This window comes from Helicoverpa zea, chromosome 1 (genome assembly GCF_022581195.2).
Source record: "Helicoverpa zea isolate HzStark_Cry1AcR chromosome 1, ilHelZeax1.1, whole genome shotgun sequence".
Taxonomy (NCBI): Eukaryota; Metazoa; Arthropoda; class Insecta; order Lepidoptera; family Noctuidae; genus Helicoverpa; species Helicoverpa zea.
In genome coordinates, this window is record NC_061452.1 from 144,853 (window position 1) to 170,430 (window position 25,578).

General features: G+C 40.6%; 2 protein-coding genes and 1 long non-coding RNA gene across 8 annotated transcripts in view; 1 reads left to right on the top strand and 2 right to left on the bottom strand.

The window, feature by feature from the left end:
* Positions 1 to 1,525: 1,525 nt before the first annotated feature.
* LOC124633232 (cytochrome b5-like) lies at positions 1,526 to 2,101 on the top strand. The gene has a single exon (XM_047168407.1). The coding sequence runs from the start codon at positions 1,585 to 1,587 to the stop codon at positions 1,966 to 1,968; it is 384 nt and encodes a 127-aa protein (XP_047024363.1). The 5' UTR covers positions 1,526 to 1,584; the 3' UTR covers positions 1,969 to 2,101.
* An 11,627-nt stretch (positions 2,102 to 13,728) lies between these two features.
* LOC124633155 lies at positions 13,729 to 14,843 on the bottom strand. Its single transcript, XR_006984706.1, has 2 exons — positions 14,756 to 14,843; positions 13,729 to 14,005 (listed from the first exon to the last, which is right to left on the bottom strand). It is a non-coding gene; the product is annotated as an uncharacterized LOC124633155 (long non-coding RNA).
* A 1,874-nt stretch (positions 14,844 to 16,717) lies between these two features.
* The window catches only part of LOC124631141 (peroxidasin homolog), a 301,804-nt gene continuing 292,943 nt past the window's right edge, over positions 16,718 to 25,578 (bottom strand). For 2 of the 6 annotated variants that reach the window (XM_047165386.1, XM_047165371.1), the window contains 3 exons: positions 20,208 to 20,335; positions 18,883 to 19,051; positions 16,718 to 18,815 (listed from right to left, as the gene is read on the bottom strand). In XM_047165386.1, the coding sequence (XP_047021342.1) occupies positions 18,691 to 18,815; positions 18,883 to 19,051; positions 20,208 to 20,335 (422 nt within the window). In that variant the 3' untranslated portion in view covers positions 16,718 to 18,690. Of the gene's footprint in view, positions 18,816 to 18,882; positions 19,055 to 20,192; positions 20,336 to 25,578 lie in introns of all 6 variants that reach the window. The other 4 variants (XM_047165378.1, XM_047165343.1, XM_047165363.1 and 1 more) reach the window with 3 other exon arrangements.

The window sequence follows — 25,578 nt, forward strand, 5'->3', positions numbered from 1 at the left end:
AATCGGATAAAGAGATGTTATTTTTTGCATGACATTTTAAATTGAAGTGTACTTAATAATATATAATTCATTTATTATTATTTATGGATTAGTTAGTAATGGTATATTTGAAGTCATTTTGCTTATTTAAGCAAAATAAGCTAAAAATCTTTTCTTCACGCCTAAACTACTGAACTGATTTGGGTGAAATTTGGTACAGACATATATGTAGTTTGGAACTTGAGAAAGGACATCTGGATAGTTTTTATTATAAAATTTATTCCGGACTCTATTGGTGAAACCAAAAATCTGCTGGAAGTCACTACTACGAACGAAGTCGTGAGCAAAAGCTAGTAGGCTAAAGTAGGCTATATTTTATCCAGTTACTGGCAGTAGTTCCCATGGGGCACGGTTGAAACCGCGGGAAAACGGCTAGTGTTCAGTATGTTTTGGCATTACCTCCCGCATAAACAGAAGTTTGTCTTTAGTTAGTCAAATGGAATATAGTGTTGTAAAGTTTGAAAAAATCTTTTTTATCAGCCTAATTTTCAGTGTCGCTCACTTCCTATACGTAGAATAAATATACATATTGGCCACCTGACAGTTACCAACATGGCAGCTGCTCTGAGATTTCTTGTTGATATGTATGTGGTTACTGCTGAAAAATTCGAGTAGGTAAATAATGATGCCTATTTGAAGCGTATTTTTCATAAAAGCGACGAATGAAAGACAATTGCATGTGGCAGAGATGAGAATGTTAAGAGGAATATATTGTGGTGTTACGCGAATGGATAGAGTGAGGAATGAGTATGTAGGTAAGAGGAAGTTTGAAAGTGGCGCCGGTAACAGAAAAAATACGTGGAAACCGGATGTCATGGTATGGGCATGTGATGCGGAGGATTGAGAGTCATGTTGTGAGGAAGGTGATGAGTATGAACGTGGACGCATATAGTGGAAGAGGAAGACCAAAGAAACGATGGATGGATAGTGTGAAAGTAGATATGGTAAGAAAGGGTGTAACTTGTGAGATGACGGCAGATAGAAGAGTATGGAAGAAGAAAACATGCCGACAACAAATAAATTGGGATAAGGGCAGGAGGATGATGATTTGAAGCGTATTTTTGACTAGCGACCCAGGTTTCGCCAGGGATAACAGTACTTCCCGACTATTTAATGAATGTTATTATACATAGGTATAATCCTTCCTCTTCAATCACTCTATCAATAAAAAAAAAACCGCATGAAAATCGGTTGCGTAGTTTTGAAGATTTAAGCGTACCAAGGGTCATAGGGACCGAAAAAGCGACTTTGTTTTATACTATGTAGTGAAGTGGCAATCTGTTAATTGTTTTGGCAAAAACATTGCAAGTAGTAGAACATCTGAGGCCTTCAATGAATGAAGTATACGTGGGACAGTATCGTTCTGCTCGGTAAGAACTAAGCATGTCGGAGGATGATTCATATTAATATGATAAGCGTTTTTATCTCGGCAGCGTCGAGGTGCGGGGCGCGGGCGGCGGGGGAGGCGCGCGGTGTCGCCGGCGCAGCGCCGCGCGCACTCGCCAGTACTCCGCCCCGCTCCGAGCAGCTCGCGCGCGCCCAGACATGACCGTCAGACAATTCACTCGCGAGGAGGTGTCCAAGTGGACCACCAGAGAGGAAGCGGTTTTCATTATCGACAATGTGGTGTACAACGTGACCAAGTTCCTGGACGAGCACCCCGGTGGGCACGAGGTGCTGGTCAACGTGGCCGGCAAGGACGCGTCCGAGGACTTCGACGACGTGGGCCACAGCCTGGACGCCAAGGAGCTCATGAAAAAGTACGTGGTGGGCGAGGTGGTGGAGGCCGAGCGCCGGCACATACAGAAGCGGCAGATCTCCTGGGAGGACAGCAAGGTGGACAGCGACAGCAGCTTCACGAGCTCGTGGAAGTTCCCGGTGCTGCTGGGCATCGTGGTCACCCTGCTCTACACCTACCTGTTCGGCTGACGCGCTCAGCGGGAGTGTGTGCTGTGTGACACAATGCAACCATTACAGACTGCTGTGAGATTGTATTTTACAAGGTTTTGTGCGTAGATTATACATATATTGTGATATTTAATTAAAGCCATTTTATAACTTTGCTGATCGTTTTAAGATTACGAGTCTCCCGGGGCCGAGGGAGCCCGCGCCGCGCTCGTACCGGTCCGCGATCTGTGTGCCCAAAACATGTACTTATCTCACCTTATGTAATAGGTGTTTCTCGCGGTTTCACCCGCGCTCCGAGGGCACTACCTACCCAAACACGAATCGGAAGCCAATGTTGCTCAAGGATAATATAGCGTTCTAAATGGTGAAAGAAGTTTATGAAATCAGTCCACTAGTTTTTAAGTGAACCAATAACAAACGTGCAAGTTTAATTGGTAGGTAATTAAGGAGCTTTTTACATTGAAATGCACTTTACATTATTTGCGTTTTGTTAATTTTTATGGTTCTAGCTATTATTGATTATTATGAAATAACTTCCTTTTAAATACTTTAGTCAGCAAGTATCGTCTCTCGGGTAGGTAACTTCACTAGTGGTTGTTAGTAAATCGGTGATGCACTGGGTCTGAGGGTCCATTCTGGGTGAGGCCGAAATCGCTGAAATAGATTGAAGCCTTTCAAGTGGTGTTCCACTCACAACTAGCTCCATTAATGATTGTTAGCTATCGGCGGATTTGCAAGAACCGACGCTAGTTCAGATTAAACTTGCAGCCAAACATGTTGCTGCAGAAATAAGATACTATCACAGTACTGTATTCTAAGACAAGCAAGAAACTCATTTTCCCAATAAGGACTGAAATCCGATTAATTTAAAATGAGCACTCGATGAGCAGTCATTATCCATGTTTCAGACTTTTACTTTTAACAAAATATATGAAGTTCCGTGAGTGTTGTATAGTGCGTGTGCTACCCGCTCTCAGGGCTGTGGCTCGTGTCTGCGGCTGCAATACTTCTCAGGCTCGCTATTTTTACTTTTCATGAAGACTTCATACAGAGTAGATTAAGAATGTTAGTACTGGTAGTTCCACTTTCATCCGGCGTCGTGACTCGCAAGGACGGTTGAGGGCCAGAGGCGAGTGTGCATCAGCTGCAGCCGAGCATCGGTACAGCCATGACGTGGGTGTCCATGTCATGTCAACCTTTGGCGCCTGCAAGCACTTTATATGGTAATCTGATAAGTATATTTGCTCAATTGTAATCTGTATATTTCTCTGACCTGTCAAACAGCTGATCAGAATTACGTCAACTATACCTTCCTGTAATAATTTTGCTTTGTAGCATATTAATGTAATTTCTATTGATTGATCTTAACTCATTAAATAATGGTGGGAAATACAGCTATTAGTTACAGATAAAGATGAGGTTCTCTCTAGTAATTGTGTACTCTAATGCTATAAAGCTTATGGCACACGTCAATATGATAGCATCCACGGCCGATTTCAGCCGCGGCGGCTGTTCTCGTATTAGATCAGCCAACTGTGTAGGACATATTACCTTAAGTGCTTGGGGATTTGCACTGTCACAGGTGCAGTGATTATTCTTTTAATCACATCGCTCGATGGGAGGGCAATCCGACACGTCCGGAGAGAGACCAGGCGTAGGACCAACATTTACGTGCTCTCCGATGCACGGGTGTATCGAACACCAACTTCCAGACTACAGACTGCATTATGAAATTTTCTAAATACCACTAGGAAATTTCCCGGAAGTGAACCCGAGACCTCGTGCACAGCGGTCGCGCTGTCGACCACTAGACCAACGAGGCTGTCGTCAATATAAAAAGTCAACGGCGCGAGGTGACAGTGAGCTTGCAGCTACCTAACAGCAGCTGTGCATTGCCGTGCCGTACCGGTCACATGTGCCATGATCTTAACTCGTAAATTATAGCGTACCCGCTAAGGTCAAGCAGTTCAAAGTTTTAAGCGGGGTACATACGTATGTAATGAGGCGCATTCAAAGAGAGACCCTCCCAACTGACCAACTCCACGGTTAGGAGGGCTGTAAGTGCATATTGCAAACACTATTCGTTAGTTTTAGTTCTGCTTCCTACACATTAGCAACAAGTTCTGGACAGTTCAAAAGTGTAAAGAAAATATGGTTAGATGCGCTATATGTACTCTACTTACTATTATAATATGTATGCATACTTAATACTGCAAGTGTTTACCAAGAACAGCGATTGGTCAAATATTGTGCATAGTCATCGTGATTAAGGTTTGTTTTCAAACGAGTAAAAAACAAGGTGATGTTTGTGGCTCTGCGCAGACGCGGACATACTGCGGACTCTGCGGACTTCGACCTTACCTCATCATCTGTTATTAAGTTTTAGACGAGAATATTCCAAATGTTACTCGTTTCAATGTATTCTTCTGTGGTTGATATAAATATCTCACAGAAAACAATTATTGGTTCACACACTGTTGTAAACCAAACTGACTGTCAGCCACTGAATGTCAGTGTCTACGTTTCGTTATACGACTTCAAAATTATATGGGGAGGCCTTTGCCCATCAGTGGGACAAAAAAGATATGAGGCTCCTTTCCTTGCAGTAACGTACCAAAATCAGCGCCATCTAGGGATCAGCCAAGAAAAGAGTAAAATCCCTCATTTCTTATAATTAATCAATAAGAACCACCTCAGCTTGTGAACTGTGCGATAAAAAAAGATAACAACATTTGGAATAAATTAAGAAATAAGTTGATATAAACCTAAGTTCTATAGGTACCTGTTAGGTTTTTCTCGGAACCGCTATTCCTACCTTTTGTTTACTTTGTTTTGTTTTGTTAACTTTTGTTAGTTCATTTATTAAATACTAATGTTATTAGTAGCCCGGATTGGCTATTTGAAATGCAGCACTATGATTTAGGTACCTATAAAAAAGTATTAAATTACAAAATAATTCAGACATTTAATTTTCATTTAATGCTCAATCCTTCTCCGTGTGAGAGGAGGCCTGTGCCCAGCAGTGGGCCGATAAAAAGGCTGTAACAGTAATTCAGACATTTACTTTGATGAAATGTTTTTTATTGCTTCTTAGAAGAGTGTTTTTTAGTTGTTTTAACTAGTTTTAGGTGTAGTACATTGTTATCAGCAGGTGCCACAGTTCCCGTAGTTTTCTCGTTCCTAGTCTATTAGCATCCCATCACAATAGCCCAAGTAGTTCTCTTACAAAGTTAGCAATAGTTTAGCACAGAACCTAGTAACTGATTGTTTCGGTAATGCCTAGCGTACGTTATTATTTGACCTACAAGAAGAGGCCTGCCGATGTCAATGGCATTTCCGCTCATCTTTCCTTCCTCCGCATGTCAGATATGCTCAAAAGAAGTGTTTTGTAAAGTCTAAAGTGCGTTCCAGAGTAGCACTCACAGACCCCGAGCTGCTTTGTCATACTTGTAAAATTAAATCCCTTAAAATGAGACCTGCGAATCGAACCCTCGACTCGTGCATCACACGAGGAAGCAAAAACTTTAGTAAGAAATGTTGTTCAATTACAACTTTCAAGCGTAAATAAATCTCAGAAGTATTGCATCTGAAGAAACTTGTGTCTTGCTAACTTGCCTAAACATCTGCTGAGCTTTCCCAACTAGGTATGTTGGGGTCGGCTTCCATTCTAATCGGATGCAGCTGGGTACCAGTGTTTAACAAGGAGCGACTGCCTATCTGACCTCCTCAACCCAGTTACCCAGGCAACCCAAATACCCCTTGGTTAGACTGGTGTCAGACTTCCTGGCTTTTGAATACCTTTAACGACTGCCAAGGATGCATTAATTTATTAGAACTGTGAAGTCACGATGGCGTAGCAGCTGTTCGTAGATAACAAATTGTGAATCATCGTGACTAGCAACATGACTACTATCTCAGAAAAACACTTATTTATAAATCAAGTTGTGAGTTAAGATCTTATAGGTTGGCAGATACTTAAAATGATACGTTTAAAGATGAATCTGTGTTTAATACCCAGCTGACTGACAGTAATCGTTTATTCAATTATACATCACTACATAGCATGAAACAAAGTACATTTCTTTGTCCCTCTATATTCCTATGTATGCTTAAATGTTTAAAACGATACAATGGATTTTGATGCGGTTCTTTTTAATAGATAGAATGATTGAAGAGAAAAGTATAACGTAGTGTATTAAAATTTAGTATCAGCATTGCGCCTGCCTGTGCGGAGCCGAGGCGGGTCGCACGCAAGTTACAAGCAACGGCTAAGCGATTACGAAATATTTTTTACTTCTAGATAGATACTGGAATAGAAATATGATCGCATTAATTGACGACGAAACACGTTAATTGAGGGCCTAGTCGAACCTTCACAGATATCGAGGCAGGCGCCGACGCGAGGTTACTGAGCAAAGTACAAAGTGCGCCTCAAATCAAACCAAGTTCAGTTTAAATTAATAAGGAAAAATAATAATCAGAAATAAAAAGATTGTAACTCGATACCATTACCGACGTATCTAAGACCGGCCGAAAAATCATGCCTGTTCTATGGGAGCATTTTTTAATTTTATAACCTTAGCGAGTACTTATCATCATTGACTCCTACTTACTTTTCGGTTAAAACTGCAAATACCTATAACAATTTCTTTTTTAGGCAATACATGTAAGAATCTGATATTGTTATTTATATACATAACATACATACATATGTTGCAGGCCAAACCCGATTACAGGACTAAACTAGTTTTGCGTAGGCTGAACAAGTTCTAAAAAAAATGTTAGGAAAGATGTGTAGCGTCAATTCCATAATTTATGTAAACTATTTATCTTCTTAAATGCGACAGGTTTAACTAGAGTCGCCTATAAATACGAACTCTCTAGGATAAACTAGTATGGCCTAGTCTAAATTATAGTATATAACTAGAACATCAAAATAAATAGATTAACTGAATAAAATACTCAGAAGGCATGGAATGACAATATGGAAAACACACACACAAACGCACATCTCTCACCCTAACTGCCTATACCTGCTGTGTTCTGTTCCGTCGTGGGTAAAAAACAATATTTTTAAGATGCTGTTTTAGCTTGTTTTTCTGTTTTTTAAACTATTAATTACAACGATAAAGATTCGTCGTTAAAAGCCAGAATAGAAGACAGATTTTTCGTAGGTATGTTTACATGGTATGCTTTGGTGGCGTCTAGAATTGCAGAGTATCGTTGCCTTCTTGCACGTAGCTATCAGTTTGTGGAACAGTTTTAATGATATTTCGGAGTCTTGCTTTGTTAAATCGAATGCTAGTGATGTGAAGAACTAATTTGGCCTATCCAAAACTAGCTTGTCCTGGAATCGAGGTTGGCCAATAACATGTACCCCTTTGAACAAACGAGGCTTTGCTGTCCGTTGGTCTGTGCGTCCGTCTGTCGCCAGAATGTCTCTCATGACAGTTAGAAAGTGGACATTCTTGTAGATGATGTATTGCTGTAGCTGCTATGTTATGCTATGTTTTTACCCAATGCCTACAATTTTCGTCATTTGTCCTCAATTTCTCAGGGTTTCTTCAGATCCTGACCTGATGACTATGTAAAACTAAAATAATATTCGCAAATTGGTGCAGAAGTCTTTCAGTAGTCGGTGAATATAGCTTAAAATAAACGATTCCGACGTATTGAGAAGTTAATAATTATTATTCTTTGTTCTCGAAAGTGGTCGTGTTAAGGCGCTTCTTATTATTTACATAGATAAGGACAGGTATTGCATGACAGTGAAGGAAGCGATTGCGTCGAGTATGACGATAACGACGGTAATTGCCATGCAGAACATATCACTTAGGAGAAGGGGAATGTTAGCCTAGTTCTGCGACAGCGCTCCTGCGCAGCGCGAGCGCGACTGACGACTGACGCGACACACGCTGACACCTCAGTGACACCCGGGCGCGGGCGGTGACGGCACCCGCAGCTATACGCATTGCCCTGAGCAAATGACCTTGAGCCTCCGCGCCATACAAACACGGCGCAAGAAATACGTAGCGAGAACGCTCATATTTTGGATTAAAATGTTTATAAAATAAAATGTTCGTGTTTTGAAAAAAATAAGATTACCATAATGTTCGTTATTAAATTACCTATCTATTCGTTTAGGTAGCAAATAAAAATTATAGTTACTTTACGAAGAGATGCATCTTATTAGTGACTAGCTTCTGCCAGCGGTTTCACCCGCATCCCGTGAAAACTTCTGCACGAACCCGGATAAAAAGTAGCCTATAGCCTTCCTCGATAAATGGGCTATCTAACACTGAAAGAATTTTTCCAAATCGGACCAGCAGTTTCTGAGATTAGCGCGTTCAAACAAACAAAAAAAATCTTCAGCTTTATAATATTAGTTTAGATTATTTCTCATTTCTGTGGTTTTGTTGTGACCCTATAATGAGACATTATTCTGCTTAAAACTAAAAAAAAAATACCGTTCAAGAGTCAAGAATGTCTACAAATTTTATGTATTTTTTATTAGTTGGTATTTGTTTTAGACAAAGAGAAGTTGACTTCAAAAAACAGTACAATAAACGGCTTCCGCTGCGTTTTGCTCGGGGACGCGCCTTAATGTGACGTTTCATAAGAGCCTGCAAAGAAAGGCCTATTTGAAATAAAAACAATTTGATTCTGCTTTTGCCTGGCAGGTTGAACTAAACGTTTGTTGCGCGGCAGATGAGCAATGGTTATAAAGTAATCATGTAGTGGGCAGTGGCGGATTAAGAGTATCCGAGGCCCTAAGCACAGAGCCTGTGTAGACCCTCTATTGCTTAAATGGAAATGGAGGGAATGGAATGTAAGGTTGAAGAAATTGACCTAGCGAAGCGAGCGTGATGCCTATGTAGTTACAAATGCGCGAGCGAAGCGAGCGCGACATTTTTTTCGGACTCGTACGGAGGTAAAATGTATCCCAAACATACTTAATTTTTTGTTTGTTGACAAATGCAAAAACGAAGGCACATTGTTTCTGAATACGCGAGCGAAGCGAGCGCGAAATTTTAATTATTTTTAAGACTCAGAACCAAAATTACGTACAATGTAGCCCAAACGTACTTAACTTTTTATTTGTTGACAAATGTAAAAACGAGAACATATAGTTTCTGAATTTTCCGAGCGAAGCGAGCGAGAAATCTTGATTATTTTTTAAGACTCAGAGCCAAAATTACGTAAAAGGGCTACATTTCAAACCTTCATTTTTTTTCTGTTGGTCAAGTAAGATGGATATATACGTAAGATCGATAACAACGTCGCGAATCTTTGGTCCGCGGACCACTTGGAATGCCTCCAAGGACCACCACTGGTCCGCGGACCACCGGTTAAGAACCACTGATCTAAAGCATCCAAAATTTTCCGATATGTTTGTTATATTGAAGCTATGTATAATTGCCAAAGTCTTCGAAAGGATTATTTATAATCAAGTCTATTCTGCTCTAAAAAATTCTTTCAGTCCTTTAAAACATGGCTTTTTAAAAGGAAGGTCCACCGTTACTAACTTAATCCTACTTAATGATTATATCACTGATGCTATGGATAAGGGTAAGCAGGTCGATGTCGTCTATACTGATTATAGTAAGGCTTTTGACCGAATCGATCACAATATACTTTTATCGAAGCTTCAGGGTATGGGAATACGCGGAGACTTACTTAGATGGTTTTCTTCTTATGTCGAGGAAAGATCTCAAGCTGTTGTGTTGAATAATTATATGTCTAGCTGGGTTCCTATACCTAGTGGCGTCCCCCAAGGGTCCTTGCTCGGGCCTTTACTATTTATAATCTATATAAACGACATCGATGCTTGCCTGAGTTCATCCAAGTTACTGTGTTTCGCCGATGACATGAAGATCTATGCCACAATATCATCTCCTATGGACGTGATAGCACTTCAGAATGATCTAAGATGCCTAGAAGAATATTGTTGGAGAAGCAAGCTTGATCTCAACCCTGCGAAATGCTCGGTCATTACATATTCGCGTAAGCACTCAACCATTGCTTCAGCGTACACTCTTGATGATCAACCACTACCTAGATCCCATTGCATCCGTGATCTTGGGGTTCACCATGACTCCAAACTTAGCTTTGAAGAACATGTTGGCAAAATAGTCGCTAAAGCGCTTCACACAAGCCAAAACATTAAAAATCCTATACTGCACTTTTGTTAGAAGTCACTTGGAGTACGCATCCGAGGTTTGGAACCCACGGTATCATAAATATATTGATCGAATTGAAAGCATTCAAAAGAGATTTATAAAATACCTATGTTTTCACCAAAAAATACCCTACAAGTCAGAAAATTACCTTAAACTATGTAAAAAATATCATATACTGCCTCTAAGCATTCGTCGGGAGATTTCTGACTGCGTATTTCTACTGAAGACTTTTAATAACAACATTAACAGCCCCGATATTCTATCTAAATTCTATTTTAATGTCCCTAGTAAATTGAAACGATTTAATCCACCGTTGTGTGTACCACTTACTTCGTCGAATTATAGGCAGAATTCATTCATTGTGCGTGCAAGTAGAAGCTTCAATAACATATGTAAACAGCATGATTTTGATCCATTTACGACAAGTGTGTCCTCGGCCAGAAAGTGTCCTAGCCTTAACTTTTTTCATTAATACAAACTGTAATATTTTGATTTTGTTATTATTATATTTCCTTTCTTGTTGGCAGTACTCTTCTTATATAATGTTGTTCACAGATTTGTTTGTATACATCTGTATCTATACGTGGAGACCTGTAATTGGCTGTCCGTTTACCATACTGTTCTTAGTTTATTTTCTTTAGCTGTAGGTTTCCCATGTAAATAAATAAATAAATATTGCACTCGTAGTTACAGCGTGAGCTTCCCAACGAGTGTCCGATAGCGACTTCAGAACGCTATCGTTGCCTATTAATTCTTTTAAACTTTAAACTTTAAACTGCCCAACGATGAGTAGAAGCCGAAACAAAATTTTATAACAACTGCACAATTGAAAAAAATATTCACTGCGATCGTACAACAATCAACAGCACTGCGACCAATCAAGTTTAGAGGTGTATGAAGGGTCACTCCCGAACTGCTCGCGCCTTGTGATTTCGGACATATTGTGGATGAATCTCGATAAAATGTAAGTATAAAATGAAACGCCAGCAGAGGATGGAGGCCCCTGGAGAACAGGGGCCCCAAGCACGCGCTTGTAGTGCTTATACATTAATCCGCCACTGGTAGTGGGCACCTTCCTAGTGGGGCTGTTTGTGATGGTGCAGGAGCTCCCCGCAGCGCACCATGTCCACGTCACAACGGCTCAGGCAGTAACAACATGCATGTACAACTGGACCTTGAGGGTGGACAAGTTGGAGTCGCGCCACAATACGAACTTCAATTCGTTCATGATGCGAGTTTCAACTCATCTCGTCACATCGCGACCTCCCTCAAGGAAGAGTTTTGACCGAAGGGTATCGTCTATCGGAGGTTCCGAGGAGGGCTACGCGACACCACGCGGCGTCACACGACGCCGATACTTCGTGTGCATTAGGGATAGTTATATACCTAATTTGATGTATTAGTATTAGGTTATTTATAAGTATTGTTATGTATGTGTATTTGTATTCTGTATGGGTGGCCTGAAATAAAGGAATAAATATATATAACATCCATTCGAAGGCGTTCTCGCTATCTGTACAAAGTACACGTTATATCATAACTTATTATAGGTATGTACTTACGATACGGTTATCGAGGTTATCATTAAATCATGATCAGTGATAGGAATTGTTTCTAGAAATATGTACACGAGGTAAACAAGTCATTGAACTCACAGTACAGTAGAACAAACAGTAGTCACTAGCGGTGCGGGCGCGCGGGGCGGGGTGAGGGGCGCGGGGTGGGGGGGGGGGGCGCGGGGCGCGGTGACGTCACCGCGAGCTGTCATCCTGACGCTGCACTGATCACCGACACATTACCCAACAAATATCTTCATAAACAAATCCAAATGTCCACTATCTCTATATTTTCACTTACAACGATGACTCGCTCTTGTTGTTATGTTATAAACGCTAATTAGATAAGAGGAAATGATAAAGAAAAAACTTTGGATAGATATCAACTAATGAATAGACAGTCAAATGCGTAGTAAAGATTTTATTCTTCCTTCGCATATAACACATACTTTACCAGGTACATAAGTAGTAACTACTTTGATTAATTGAGGATGAAGTAGCTAATATACAACTTAACAGTGCTGAGCTACTCACATAGCAGTTATATGCCCAATAGCGTGGCTATAAAAATAATGTTGATTGATCCACAGGCCGCGGTGGGCACACGCAGTGCAGTCGCTACAACAATGTGAGTAATTACGCAGAAGCTGATAGAAGCCGCCTCGACCGTAACATTACATCTACAGGATGTACTATTATAGTCGATCAATCAAACGGCTCTATAATCTATGCTCAAGACAAGCTGCTTGACCTAAATGTCTTGTTTTATGACAGCGTATCTGCCTACTTATCTTGTAGTATTACATTTTTATACATAACCCATTGATTACTTATTATGTAAAGGTTGTTTGTTGGCTTTGAGTTGTTCGTTAATTATAGGTACTTATATTATATTATACAGCATTTTCAATTGTTAATACCACCTTGAAATTAAAAACTTTGATTACCTTGGCCTTGGTTATACAAACAAGCTAAATAAATGATTTGTCTCAAACATTTTGTTGGACACTCCGCCGCATTAACGCATCACCACTACATTCTCTCTGCGGCCTGAATATCCCAGATAATGACATCATGGACTATTTGAAGATTGTTTATTAACTATGATTTGTTGCATAGTGTTGTCATGATTCATAACAAAGAAAACATACATAGCATCAGTACAGTACCTCCGCAACATAACTTCGTAACTAATGCGTCTGATAACGTATCTTAACACCGGATTCGTTTCGTTTCTAAATAGTTCTAAATGAGTTATGCGCAAATACTTAATAAACCAAGATAAGGTTCGTCTCAACTGACTCGCGACGCACTATTTGAAGAATAGCATACTTGTTAGTAGATGATGGGTCGCGAACAAATCTACAAGGCTAGTGAAAGTGCTGCGTATTATAGGCAGCGCCGCCGGGGTACTGTGCACTTCCTGTGTCTAATAAAGTATGCTGATGTGTATATTCTACTATCTGCTGCCAGCGGTTTCACCCGCATCCCGTGGGAACTACTTCCCGTACCGGGATAAAAAGTAGCCTATAACCTTCCTCGATAAATGGGCTATCTAACACTGACAGAAATTTTCAAATCGGACCAGTAGTTCCTGAGATTAGCGCGTTCAAACAAACAAACAAACAAACTCTTCAGCTTTATAATATTAGTATGGATGATATACTAAATAAGGAAATGTATTTTCTATGTGCCTTTGTTGCTAAAAAATGGTTTTATAAAAAAAATGTAGGATATTATGGCAGTTACCTACTAGATACTACTTACGAACTTCTAATAGCCACTGTTATAACTTACCTTGTAGAATTGAAGTGTTGTATGGCATTATGTTCTCATTATAAGGCATTATGAGAATAATACATTTTGTACATACCCGTCCGTTTGAAACTCATTGGAGCGCAGTTGGCTGCACTCGTCCAACACCAGTGGTTGCCAGGTTGCGGGAGCCAGGCATAGACTCGCGGCCACTGCAGACTACCTAACAGAGTCATAAAAAATATCGGGTTGTTTTTCGAGTGCAGATGTTGATTTTAATAAAACACAAATTATGTATGTATTTAGGAAATTATTGCAATCAATTGCGTGCCAATGTACAAAATGTACAGAAAGTAAGTAGTAAAAAAAGTACGAATATTGGAAAATTAGTTGTTCTACATTTCGATATTTTAGTGATTACAATTTGATATGATTTGCAGGAATCGTGGATGGGAACATCAAGCTGTTTAGGTAACTAGGTCTTGTATTGCATCATGTGTGAGATCTGCTGAATTGTACCGCAGTGACAGTCGGGATGACTGGGGCTTTTCTGTAACCTCATGTGATCTGCAGGAAAAAGATAACATAAAGGATTATAATTATTTTTCGCTACGAATTTTATTTGTATCAGCATTGCACGACAAGCTATGTCTATTTGTGTGCTTACGGAAGTAGAATGTTATTGTAGTTTATTTTCAGAGGTATGCATAACTGCATATGGAAGGGTGCAGAGGTGCCCTAGGTAGTGGATCAGATGGAATAGGGCGTATACACAGGCGTTTTGCTACTTTAGAATGTAGCTGATTTTACCGGGCAAAATGATATATTTTTGTCTATCTACACTTATAGTATCAAGACGAAAGATTTGATTGTTTGTTTGACATGAATAGGCTCTGAAAGTACTAGACCTATTTGTACAATTCTTTCACTGTTGGGAAGCTACATTATCCCCGGTGAACATAGGCTATATTTAAACTCGGGTGTGATACCGCGAGAAAGCAATTCGTTTTAAATATTTGAGCACAGCCAATGCCCAATATATTGCAAACTAGCCGTTGCACGCGTCAGTTCTGACAGGGAAAGAAGTGTTCAAATAAGTTTAGTATATCCGGAGCCTATTGGATGCAAATAAACAAACATAATATTGGAAAAATACGCTACGGCCGTCCGTCGGCCGTCCGTCGGCCGTACGTCGGCCGTACGTCGGACGCCTGGTCTCAAAGACTACGTAACAACATGATGGTGGTTGAACCGCGCCCGCTCGTTGATGTCTTTTGGGAAAGTCCCTTATTTCATGAGAAAAAGTCTGATACGTACATCTCTTGCAGCTTGCAGCCATTTGTATTCCTATACCTTAAGGATGAAGTCGATATCGATAATATTAAATTTGACTTCATCCTTAAGGTAACAGTTTGACTTAATAAAAAATATATTTAACTTTTTCATAATTTACAAAATCATGTGTAAAGCAGAGATAAAGTTAGTAGTATTGAATGTTTTGACCAGTTCACGGCTGTTAGTTGTCAAGGGAGAATTTCAGTTGTTTGTAATGACTGACTCATAAATGGCGTTCTAATTCTCGCAAATTTTTGTAATCACTTTTTTTGAAAAAAAAAAAAACTGTTTTTTTATTTTTACGTATTTTATTCCTTTCTTTGTGTTAATTGACATATATTAACCGGTATATTAACGTATTTAATTTAATGTGATTATGTACGACACACCCGATAAAATGTCGGGACACTTTTCCTTTCACGGTCGGTTAGCCTCATGGTACCTAAGGTATTAATTAATTTGTGTTATGTATGGGTGCTAACACAACTGATAAACAACATACAATGGTACATATTTATAAATACATATTACAACACCCAGACCACGGCCAACAAGCATGCTCGTCACAGAAATGTTGAATGAACCGGGAATCGAACCTGGGAACCCAGGTTCGACAGTCCGGCATGGTGAGCATTGCGCCATCGAGGTCGTGGAGTGGCGCCCCCTGCTGGCGCGCGGGCACAGCGCGCGGGTCGCTAGCGCCGAGTGCGACGCAGTGCTTCGCGCCGCCGCCGACAGATGGCGCACCTGCACTCACAAGTCACGATCCACACAGTGATTTCATTACTCTCCCGCCAGATAAAGCATCTTATTTCGTATTCTACTAGGTAACTTATATTATAAATTGCAAAGTTTGCATGAATGTACTATGCGTGGGGATATTGTACCTATGTTATTACTCTTTTACGCAAAAACTACTGGATTGATTTTGATATGGCAGTCATATAATTTTAATTATGTATTATTTAAAACAACGTACCTAATAGTCTTGTTTTATCCACTTGTCATGTTACACTCGAAGTTAACAGAACATCGTCACCGCGCTGTACTGAACGAACTTAATTTACAAAACACTGAGTGTACCTAGGTACCTCGCGCTGTTTGTCTGTTCACAATAACTCAACTATTGACCTACCAATGGTCACCAAAAATACGTACACAATACTGTATGCTACAACAAAATACGATCATAGGTACATTTTTAGATTTTATTTTTTTGATTTTATATTATTACTGTATTATTATCTTTTCTATTTTACTTTTTATACTAACTGTCATACACGAATAGCTATTCCCTAGCATTTTAAAATGAATTCAATAATGGTAATCTGTGAACAGCGCTGTGGGCTACATTATTATTTAAGTTAATACGTTATTATATTGTAATATCACATAGTGTAGCTGTTTGTTGTTCCTTTTGTAATAATATTAAAAAAAATCTAGTATATCATGGATATAGGGAAACTGTAAGTAGATCTGTCAGCTAGATATAATCTGGAATTTCATGATACCCACAAGCCCACAATACATCGTATTATCTTATCGTTAAAAATCTTGTTATTATTTTTGTCCTTGACGACTGCAAAAGATGTCCAAATGCTAGCTGGGACCCGCCAGCCGCACGCTACTCATGGTTGGCTAACCAGTTCATGAGGGAACTTCCTGAACCCGTATAAAAGGTAGCCTATACTATATGTTAATATTGATATATCAGCTAGAGGTTTTAAGTTTATTTTACGGATTGAGCGTGAAGAAGGAAAAACATTAACAAATACACTCACAAAGTTTCGCTTTTATAATATTGTTGGAATGTGATAATGAAATTATTTACTAAGGTAATGTGTACAATAAAAGTAACATCACATGGTTCATACTTAACAAAATAATTTTAAAAAGTCTATAAGTATTATTTCTTAAGAAGTGAGGAATAAAAAGGCACATTACTTAAATATTAAATATTTTATTTGAAAACAAACTTATTCTGTTTATGTATACATATAGTTTTATGTTTCACATACATAGTCTCGTATCATACAATCGTAGTGTCCACCTCTACTTAGATCAATTTTATTGTAAAACTTTGTATCTATTTCATATTTACAATTATTCTATATAAAAACATTTTATTATGAATGTTCGTCATTTACAATTTCCTATCAGTTATACTAGGTACTTAGGGCTAAACGTTTGCAAAACGCCAGAACAATATTCTTAATGTAGTTATTATGTTGTATAGTAACACAGAAGTCGGCGACGACTCGTGCGCCCCGCGGCCTTTCTCGACTACTTACTCATTTTCTACGCGCACTGTGTGAGCTGCGTATTCTTACAATCTGTACAAGCAAACACGTCTGAAACCGTTCAGTTTACATGGACCGAGACTGAACATGTAACTTAAAATAAATATTTTTGAATAAGTGAACTCAGGCAGGGTTCGGTTGCTGGTCGGCGACACCACGCGGCGTGCCGGGCGCGAGACACCCCCGAGGGCGAGCCTAACTGTTCAGCTTAGCATTCAAAATGCATTACCTAATTAGTGAAGCCATTGTAGAAGTAGAGCAGGGCCACATTGGTCGCCGCGTCCCCACACCAACGAGTACTCTATGTAGAAAGTATTGAATTATCCTAGTATATTACATGTCGCTCGAGCGTGGCCAGGACCGGCGCAAGTCCCTAATATTATAAGTAATATAATTGTACAAAATAAAGTATGTGATACATTTAAACATGAAATGTTCAGCCTGAGGCGCGCCACGCGCACTGCACTGTGTGCCGAGCGTGACACTACCGCGACTAGACTAAACCTGAATTTTGGATGTTATTTATTTCATCATGTCAATCGTAAAAATATCGATGGTTGATAAATGAGAGTACTCATATACTAAACAGTCGGCCGACAGTTGGCTCGATGTTTGGAAGTTTTTTTTAAGAAAATTCAATCAATGCTTATAAGTCGGTCTGACACCGGTCAAATACTTGCTCGTTGTTATATGCGTAATACCAGTAATTTACATACTGAGTTATGAGCCCGAACAAACTGTCGGCTAACTAAAAGTTTGTAGTGTGTGGGCACTCACAACGCAAATTAGGTTTTAAATCAAACGCGCAATCTGATCAGTGAACAAATTCAGGCATAACAACAACACATAGTATTATTTTAAGTCTTTGTAACATTTTAATGAAAATACAACGATCAATACACTCTGATATATTAATTTTATTTTTAAAAGATTTTATTTAGATCCAAAACTAGTGAGTGCTTGCTTAATGGCACATAATAATTTGCTGGGCTTTGGTACTCGTGAGTGGCGCTAGTGATGCTGGACAGGCTGAATGTTATTGATGTATGTCGGTAGCACCCGCGCAGACAGCACGCGTCCAGCACCGCCGCCGCCCGGCGCCGCGCCGCGCTGCGTGCTCACGTGTGCGCAGGAGAGACAGTGTCACCCGCCTGCTCGCACCAGCTGACACACGTCAGCTGAGCAGTGACGCGACACCACGCATTACCAAATGGAGTCGTGCGCTCCAATCACACGGTGTTACATATAAACTGTATCTCTCTAACGACAATATCCTTAAATACATTATCTTAATTATTATAACAATAAATATATTTACAATATTCAGTAGCAACCGACTCTATATAATGTTGAGAGTTCAATTCTTTATAATTTCTCTATCCATCGGTGTGCACCGTATGTGCGAGCTTGTTGATGTCGACAGTTCGTGAGCATGAATCACAGTGACTTGACACTACGCATATTCTGCTTTTCATAAAAATCTTACCCGGATTTACTTAAGTATTATCGAAAACTAAGTTTTCGCATTTAAAATTTTGAGTGAAAAACTTGTTATCGCGCATGAGTCTGTGAGCGTGGAGTGCGGCAGCGGCGCGCCTAGCCGGCGGGCGCGCGCGATCAGCTGGCGAGCTGCGCGCGCAGCAGCCGCGCGTGCAGCGCGCACACCGCCAGCAGCGCCGCCATGCAGCGCGCGCTGTTGGACAGCCCCGCGCTTCCCGTCTGCATGGCCGCCGGCCGCTCGCCTGCAACACACGCGCGGTCAGTCGAGGCGGGGGGAGGGGGGCGCTGCACACATGCCACTACACTCACCGTTGAGCACGTGCACGCGCACGGAGGCGACCTCGGCGTTGGAGGGCGAGCACGAGTAGCGGCCCGAGTCGGCCGGCGCCGCGTCCTGCACCAGCAGGTACGACGTGGTGGCGGCGCCCTTCTCCGTGACCACGGACACGCCGCCGCGCGACGAGTCGTACGATATCACCTGCTTCACACACAACAGCGCGCATTGTTACCCCTGCTCTCACTCACTCACCTGTTCCACCACTCCTTATGTTCGCTATTCCGAATGTACAAATAAATAAAGACGTATTTTATCGTGAGCTTGTATTACTGTCGTCACAAGAGACAACCTCTGTGAATCAAATTCTCATTCTGTTTAGACATATAGCCAGTCTCGGTGGAGCGAAGGGCCTGTGAACCGGCAAGCCCCACAGGAATTCCGTCTAGTACACAGTTGCTATATACGCATCAGATGCCAACATTTTTATACCTAATTCAACGAATTATGTATTGTGTATACGTATGTATTGACATTAACTTCCTCGTTGATCTAGTTGTCGCTTAGCGCGATTGCTATGCTCGAGGTCTCCGGTTGGATCCTCGGGCTGAAATCACTTTGTGAGCTTTAGAAATTCTCACAAAGCAGCCTGGTGTGTGAATGTGGGTGTGTTGTGATGTGCTAAGTCTGAGAGTGTGACGTGCCGGGTCCGGCTGTATAACATGCGTCGCGCGACGATTACCGCCAGTCGGTAATGTGATTAAATCAGATTTATATCTGGTTTCAAGCGATCGACTTCACTGAACGCGAGCGTTAGAACCCGCTCTGTCGCCACTGTCGCTGCCGACTCGCAGATAATGCATCGCGTGGCGTTGTATTTATGTTAGTAATTTTACTTAGATTACGTCCCATATACACTTAAACATTTGCATTTTATTCAAATAAAAGTTACTGCAGCTGCCTACACGTTATAGACATGGCATGCTACGCGCGCTACGGCGTAGCACGACGGTCTACGAAGATTGCTACGAAGGGATTTAAGTTCAATTCGCCAAAGCATCCAAAACTCTATTGTGGAAAAAGATAATAGACACTTAAGATACCAGGAACCAACTCAAGAGGCAGGTAGAATACATCGGTGTATTTCCGTAGCAGGAAACAAATTGTCATCGATTGCTCAAGTAATTTTGGAAGTATTCACGCAATTTAAAATGATTCTGAATTAGAAATGGCAGAGAGAGTTTTAATTATTTATATCCCCGTCTTGATATGTCTGTTGGTTCCCAGGCACATACAACTATTCTAACATACATACTTACTACAAAAAATCCATGTGTATAATTACTTTGCGTCCGCTCACCTCGTCCTCGTGGTACCAGAATATGTAGGCGGGCGGCTCCGGGGAGAACTGGATGAGGCAGGTGAGGTTGATGGTGGAGCCCATGTCTACGTGCAGGTCGGGCCCGCCCAGGATGCGCGCCGACGGCACTGCAACACCACAACCACTACTCAGCACTTGGCTTTGTGACGCTTCATATGCGGCCACTGTCGCTGTCATATCATGTGAGGTAGTGCTGACCCGGCGCACAGCAACACTGCGCGACAGGGCTCCTCCAACATCACAACGACATTGTTACGCGTAAGCGATGTTTTGTTTAAAGATGACTCGTTTAGAAGTTGATGAGCCGCCATATTTCCATATTCGTTATTGTTTGAATTTGTGTCGTTTTTAAATAGCTATGATTCGTGATATACCTATTACATATCTATCAGCGTGGAGCCCTAAATTCGAGAGAGCTATCCATTATGCAGCCGAGTGGCGGCCGGGGGGAGGGAAGGTTAGAGTGACACGTTCGCAGTTCAGTGTCCTCATTAAGTCGGCTGAATGCACTTAGTTTCAAGTGCACGCCCCACTGTCGCCGCTTAACCCTGAATAAACTCGTGAATCTACTTAATTAGGGGCTGAATGTAAATGTCGGCGTTGAGGTCCGGTTCCCGCGGTCCGCTCACTGGGAGCGTGCGGCCCGCGCCGCGCCTCACTCCGCGCACCGCCTTTATGTATTATCTACGCAAAATGTTTGATCCCGCATCCAGAGACCAACGTCAGAATATCTGTTACTCATCACTTGACCCGTTTGCCTCCATTTCTATAATATTTATAAGTAAATATACAACCTAAGATTAACTAAATAGTTTGTAAGTCATTGCATATTAAAATTGTATTGCTGCGCCCTAACAGGGTATCTATATTCTATCCCACCAAAAACATTAAATGTAAAAAAAAGCCAAGCCTCTTCGCAATTCTTCCACTGTAAAAAGTTTTGAGATCGCATAGAAGCCAAGTCCTGTTCAACTTTATTTGCTATAGTGTAGTGTAGACTTGGCCATGAGCACAATAAACTACAAATATAATACAGCATATATCTTGGAGAGGTGAAAGTCAACCATAAAGTTTAATATTACAGAATTAAATGCTTTTAGCTTATTCAATTGTTACTAAATGACCGACGGTCAGTATCACCCAAGATCAATGAACTACATAATGTAGTATGGCGCATGTTTAGTCCATGGTGATCTCAAATTCCAATGAGTCCAATCGTAAAATCATGTCATATAATTTATCAATTCAACGCTATTTACACATAATTAAAAGGAGCGACTTTTAACTTGTGCTCATGGCCAAGACAATATTATTGTAATGTCAACAAAACTATTGATATTGTCACAAAATATTGATTTACTATAGCAAATAAAGTTGAACAGGACTTGGCTTCTATGCGATCTCAAAACTTTTTACAGTGGAAGAATTGCGTAGAGGCTTGGCTTTTTTTACATTTAATGTTTTTGGTGGGATCTCATTTATTTTTTGTAGGTCTCTTTTTTTTCTAAGTATATAACAAATTAAATTAATTTACATGCAACTAACTAAATATATAACAAACTAAATATGTACACCTAAAGTAGCACGTAAAGATTGTTTTTTTTTTTAATTTACCAAAAACTTCGAAATCATTGAATTTTCGAATTGAATATCTTTTAGAATCAAAGAGGTTTCGTTTAGAGGTAAATGGCGCTATCACATGAAATTATTTGTTTTTTTTTAAGTACTACTTATACTAAGCTATGTAATCAAACCATAGCGCGATTTAGACCAGGACAACGCCATCTATCGAGCGAGCATGGTGTATTTATCGCACTGCATTAATATGAAAGATTTTCTCATTATTCATTTCATTTTAACCTAGCTTTTTTATTCATATGTATGTATATTTAATACATAGTAACAATATACCACACTATGTAACAATAAAATAAATAGTAAGATTTTGTACATAAATAAATAACAAAGTTATCAATGCAGTCAAAATTCATACACAATGTTTTTGAAAAACCGCAAATATAAATTTGTTCACTATTTTTTTTTAAGTTTTAAGGTTTTTATAATTTTCCCTTTATATGTAGCTAATAACCTATCTTGGTGCCAAATTTGAAGGTTCTAAGTTTGCTAGAAGTACCTTAGATTTTTGATGATCGGTCAGTGAGTGAGTCAGTGAGTGACAAAATGGTGTAACTTTGATCGCTCATAACTCGTAAACTATTTATTCAAATGTCTTGTAATTTTGAGACTGAACTTGTTCTAATACTTACTCTTGGTCATCGAAAACCTAAACTCCTAGCTTTGTCCACATGGAAGATACAGGGGGGTGAAATAGCCGCGAAAGGGTTCGAGAAAAGATGGTACGGCCGTGCCCGCTTTGCTCGAGTCTTGGCTGGGTCACTGCCGTGCCCTCAGATAACACCTATGTAACACTCATGATCGCAATACATATTTGAAGTTTAATTGTACAATGAGTCTACAAATGGATAGTTCTGGTGTGGCGGCGGCGGTCAGCTCGAGCCTGTGAGTGGGAGTATATTTTGTTAGACAGGCCTCCTATCTATATTATACTTCGCGGACACTTATTTCAGAGTAACAAATTGAAAAATATCGCGTCCCATGACATTAGTCAATGAGAAAAACTGTATGGGCAGTAAATCCCAGTATCTTGATAACGGATGATGTTGATATGACCGAAATTAATTTTTCCTATTGAATATGCACCAACAACCATTCGAAACCAGAAGATCATCAGGTAGGCCTGACGTGCACGCGCAGGTCAGTGACCGCAACGTTCAGCAGAAGTGAACACGTGATTGTATCGATATTGTGTTATTCGCGTAATATTGTGATGGCGCACATTAATCGTGGTATCGTAACGTGATTCCTATATTATACGGTCTCATAATTGAATTGGATCGGACCGCCGGTCGCGTGTCACGGGCCATTTCAGTTAATTCTGTACTTTATGAAGTCATATTTCGTGGACGGCCGAGAGACGCCAGGAGTGGGGCGGGGGGGGGGGGTGCTCACTCACTTGGCGAGACAAAGAACATTTGTACCACTTTGTGTTACTAAATTGATGTATTGAGCCCAAATTTTTTGCGATGTGTTGTGAACCTGAAGCGTGTTGGTTTACGACGTCATGGGAGCTTTAACCTTCGCTTTACGATATGTTTGGAGTAGATGCAGAACGTTTTGTAAGATACTTGAGGATACTTCAGAAACGTGTCTGTAAATGGTCGGCACACGGCGATGCGGTCAGTGCGTAACAGGCGCGACGAGAGAATTGAATCGCATGGCGGGCGCTGCACCTGCCGCGGCTGCCATCGCTCCTGCACGCTGCTACTGCCATCCACTGCTACATCGAGCCAGTTGCACGAGAAACTACTTCCGCAGTAGATCTTCACGGACGGCACACTGCATCGCTTGCAGATAAGAGCATGCTATTATTGTACTAATCTTCTAAAGGAGAAACTGTTTGAATATTTTTCAGGCGTTAACGGCTAAATGTAGGTTATACCTACATCAAAATAACATTTAGGCTCTTTTCGTCCTGGTACGGGACGCTGTATGTCGTACGTAGCTTCCTGAGGAAGCAGATCAAACATCTCGCGGAAGCCAGTGTATTTATACTTTTTTCTGAAAACTCAGTAGTAGTCAAGAGTAGTAACTCAGTTGGGCAGTTTAATAAACTTACTAACCTACTGACTAACCTTTGCGGTTAGTCTAACGTAATCACATAATACGGACATTTGGCTCAGTGGTCACGTGGTCATCACATAGTCGTCACACTGACGCCGCTACTTCGCACCGGCTCTCATACTAACATTGTTTGTTAACTTGAGCATGAACATCACATAGCACAAACACTCTACTAACAAAAATAAAATGTGAAGCGTACATTGAATGCAAAATCAAAATCAAAATCTTTTTATTTTACCTATGAAACGTCATTAGTTGCACGGTTCCAAAAAGTTGGTCTCATGGAGAAGAGCCGGCAAGAAACTCCATAGACACTCTTTTTAAAAAGTTGATAATATTATGCGAGTTGCGACACTCAGAGCTTCACAAAATAAGATAACGTTATTCCTTAAAGTACTTCATGGATAATCAAGTTGAGTAATCGACGCACGCCAGTGATAAGGACGAGTAGACCTGAGGTGTCTCGCTGTAGGTGTGCGGACTGACAATAGTTGTCAGCCAAGTCAGACGGCAGAGTATAAAAGTGCAACCATTTACAAGATGAGCGGTACCGATGGACCGCGGCGGATCCGACGCCAATAAATCAGCGGAACAAAACGCTCCAACATCGGCGAGTTCAAGTACAATGAGAAAAAACCCGGCGATGTATCATCTATCATATTTTTAAAGTCGCCTGTCGGGAGGAAATCGCTCCTCGCCGAGGGAGTTATTGAATTTCCAATTTTTCACGAGTAGTTTTATTTTATTTGTGCGAGTAGTTGGCGCCGCCCGACCGACACTCTGTGTAAACAAAATGTAAGCTGCAAAAACAAAACGGCATTGATCGCACAACTCATAGATAAAGTTTCAATTTAATTGAACCATTCGTTAGGTTACGCTGACATTCATGGAAATCATTTCTCTACGTATCGTATACAATTGAAAAGTTTAGTTGTAGCCGTGTGTTGTGCCCGCAACACGCCGACCAATTAGCGAAGCGCAAGTATAGTGGCATATGTTTTATGTGGGTACACAGCAATTGTAATAATTAAACATTTATTATGTACCTATATAAGTAGTTAGTGATCATTAATTACTATAGCTTGACAGAGCTAGCACAGTGACGCTGTGGATGCGCCCGCCCTTATGAGATAAGGCGGCGCGTCGTGTGCCCCGCGCGGCGTCGCGCCTGTAAGCCGTGCCGAGCGAGGCAACCAAGCTCTCAGAACATATCGCCTAACATTTGACGAAAATCTGGAATTTGAACCGCTTACTTGCTTTATCTATTTATTTACATTTGCAGTTTCATAGTATTGTAAACACGACGGTTTTTAAGTCATAATTCAAGTCATTGATAAACACTCTGCTTATATTAATTATCTTATATCTTTGCCAATACAGTGAAAGGCTCTGAAACTACTCTTCTAGTAATTTAGGCTATATTTTATCCGACGGGCTGTATTTTGCGGGACACGAGTGAAACCGCGAGATAACAGCAAATCTGTTATATTTATTTAATGAATCCTCCTCTTACAACGCAAGGTTCCATTTCCTAGATTCATAGAAATACCTACAACATGAAATATATTCAGCAAGTACGCAGCAGCCAGCGCAGGATTATATGCCAAGATCGATCTCCTGAACTTTGGAAGTTAAATAGAAAACCTGA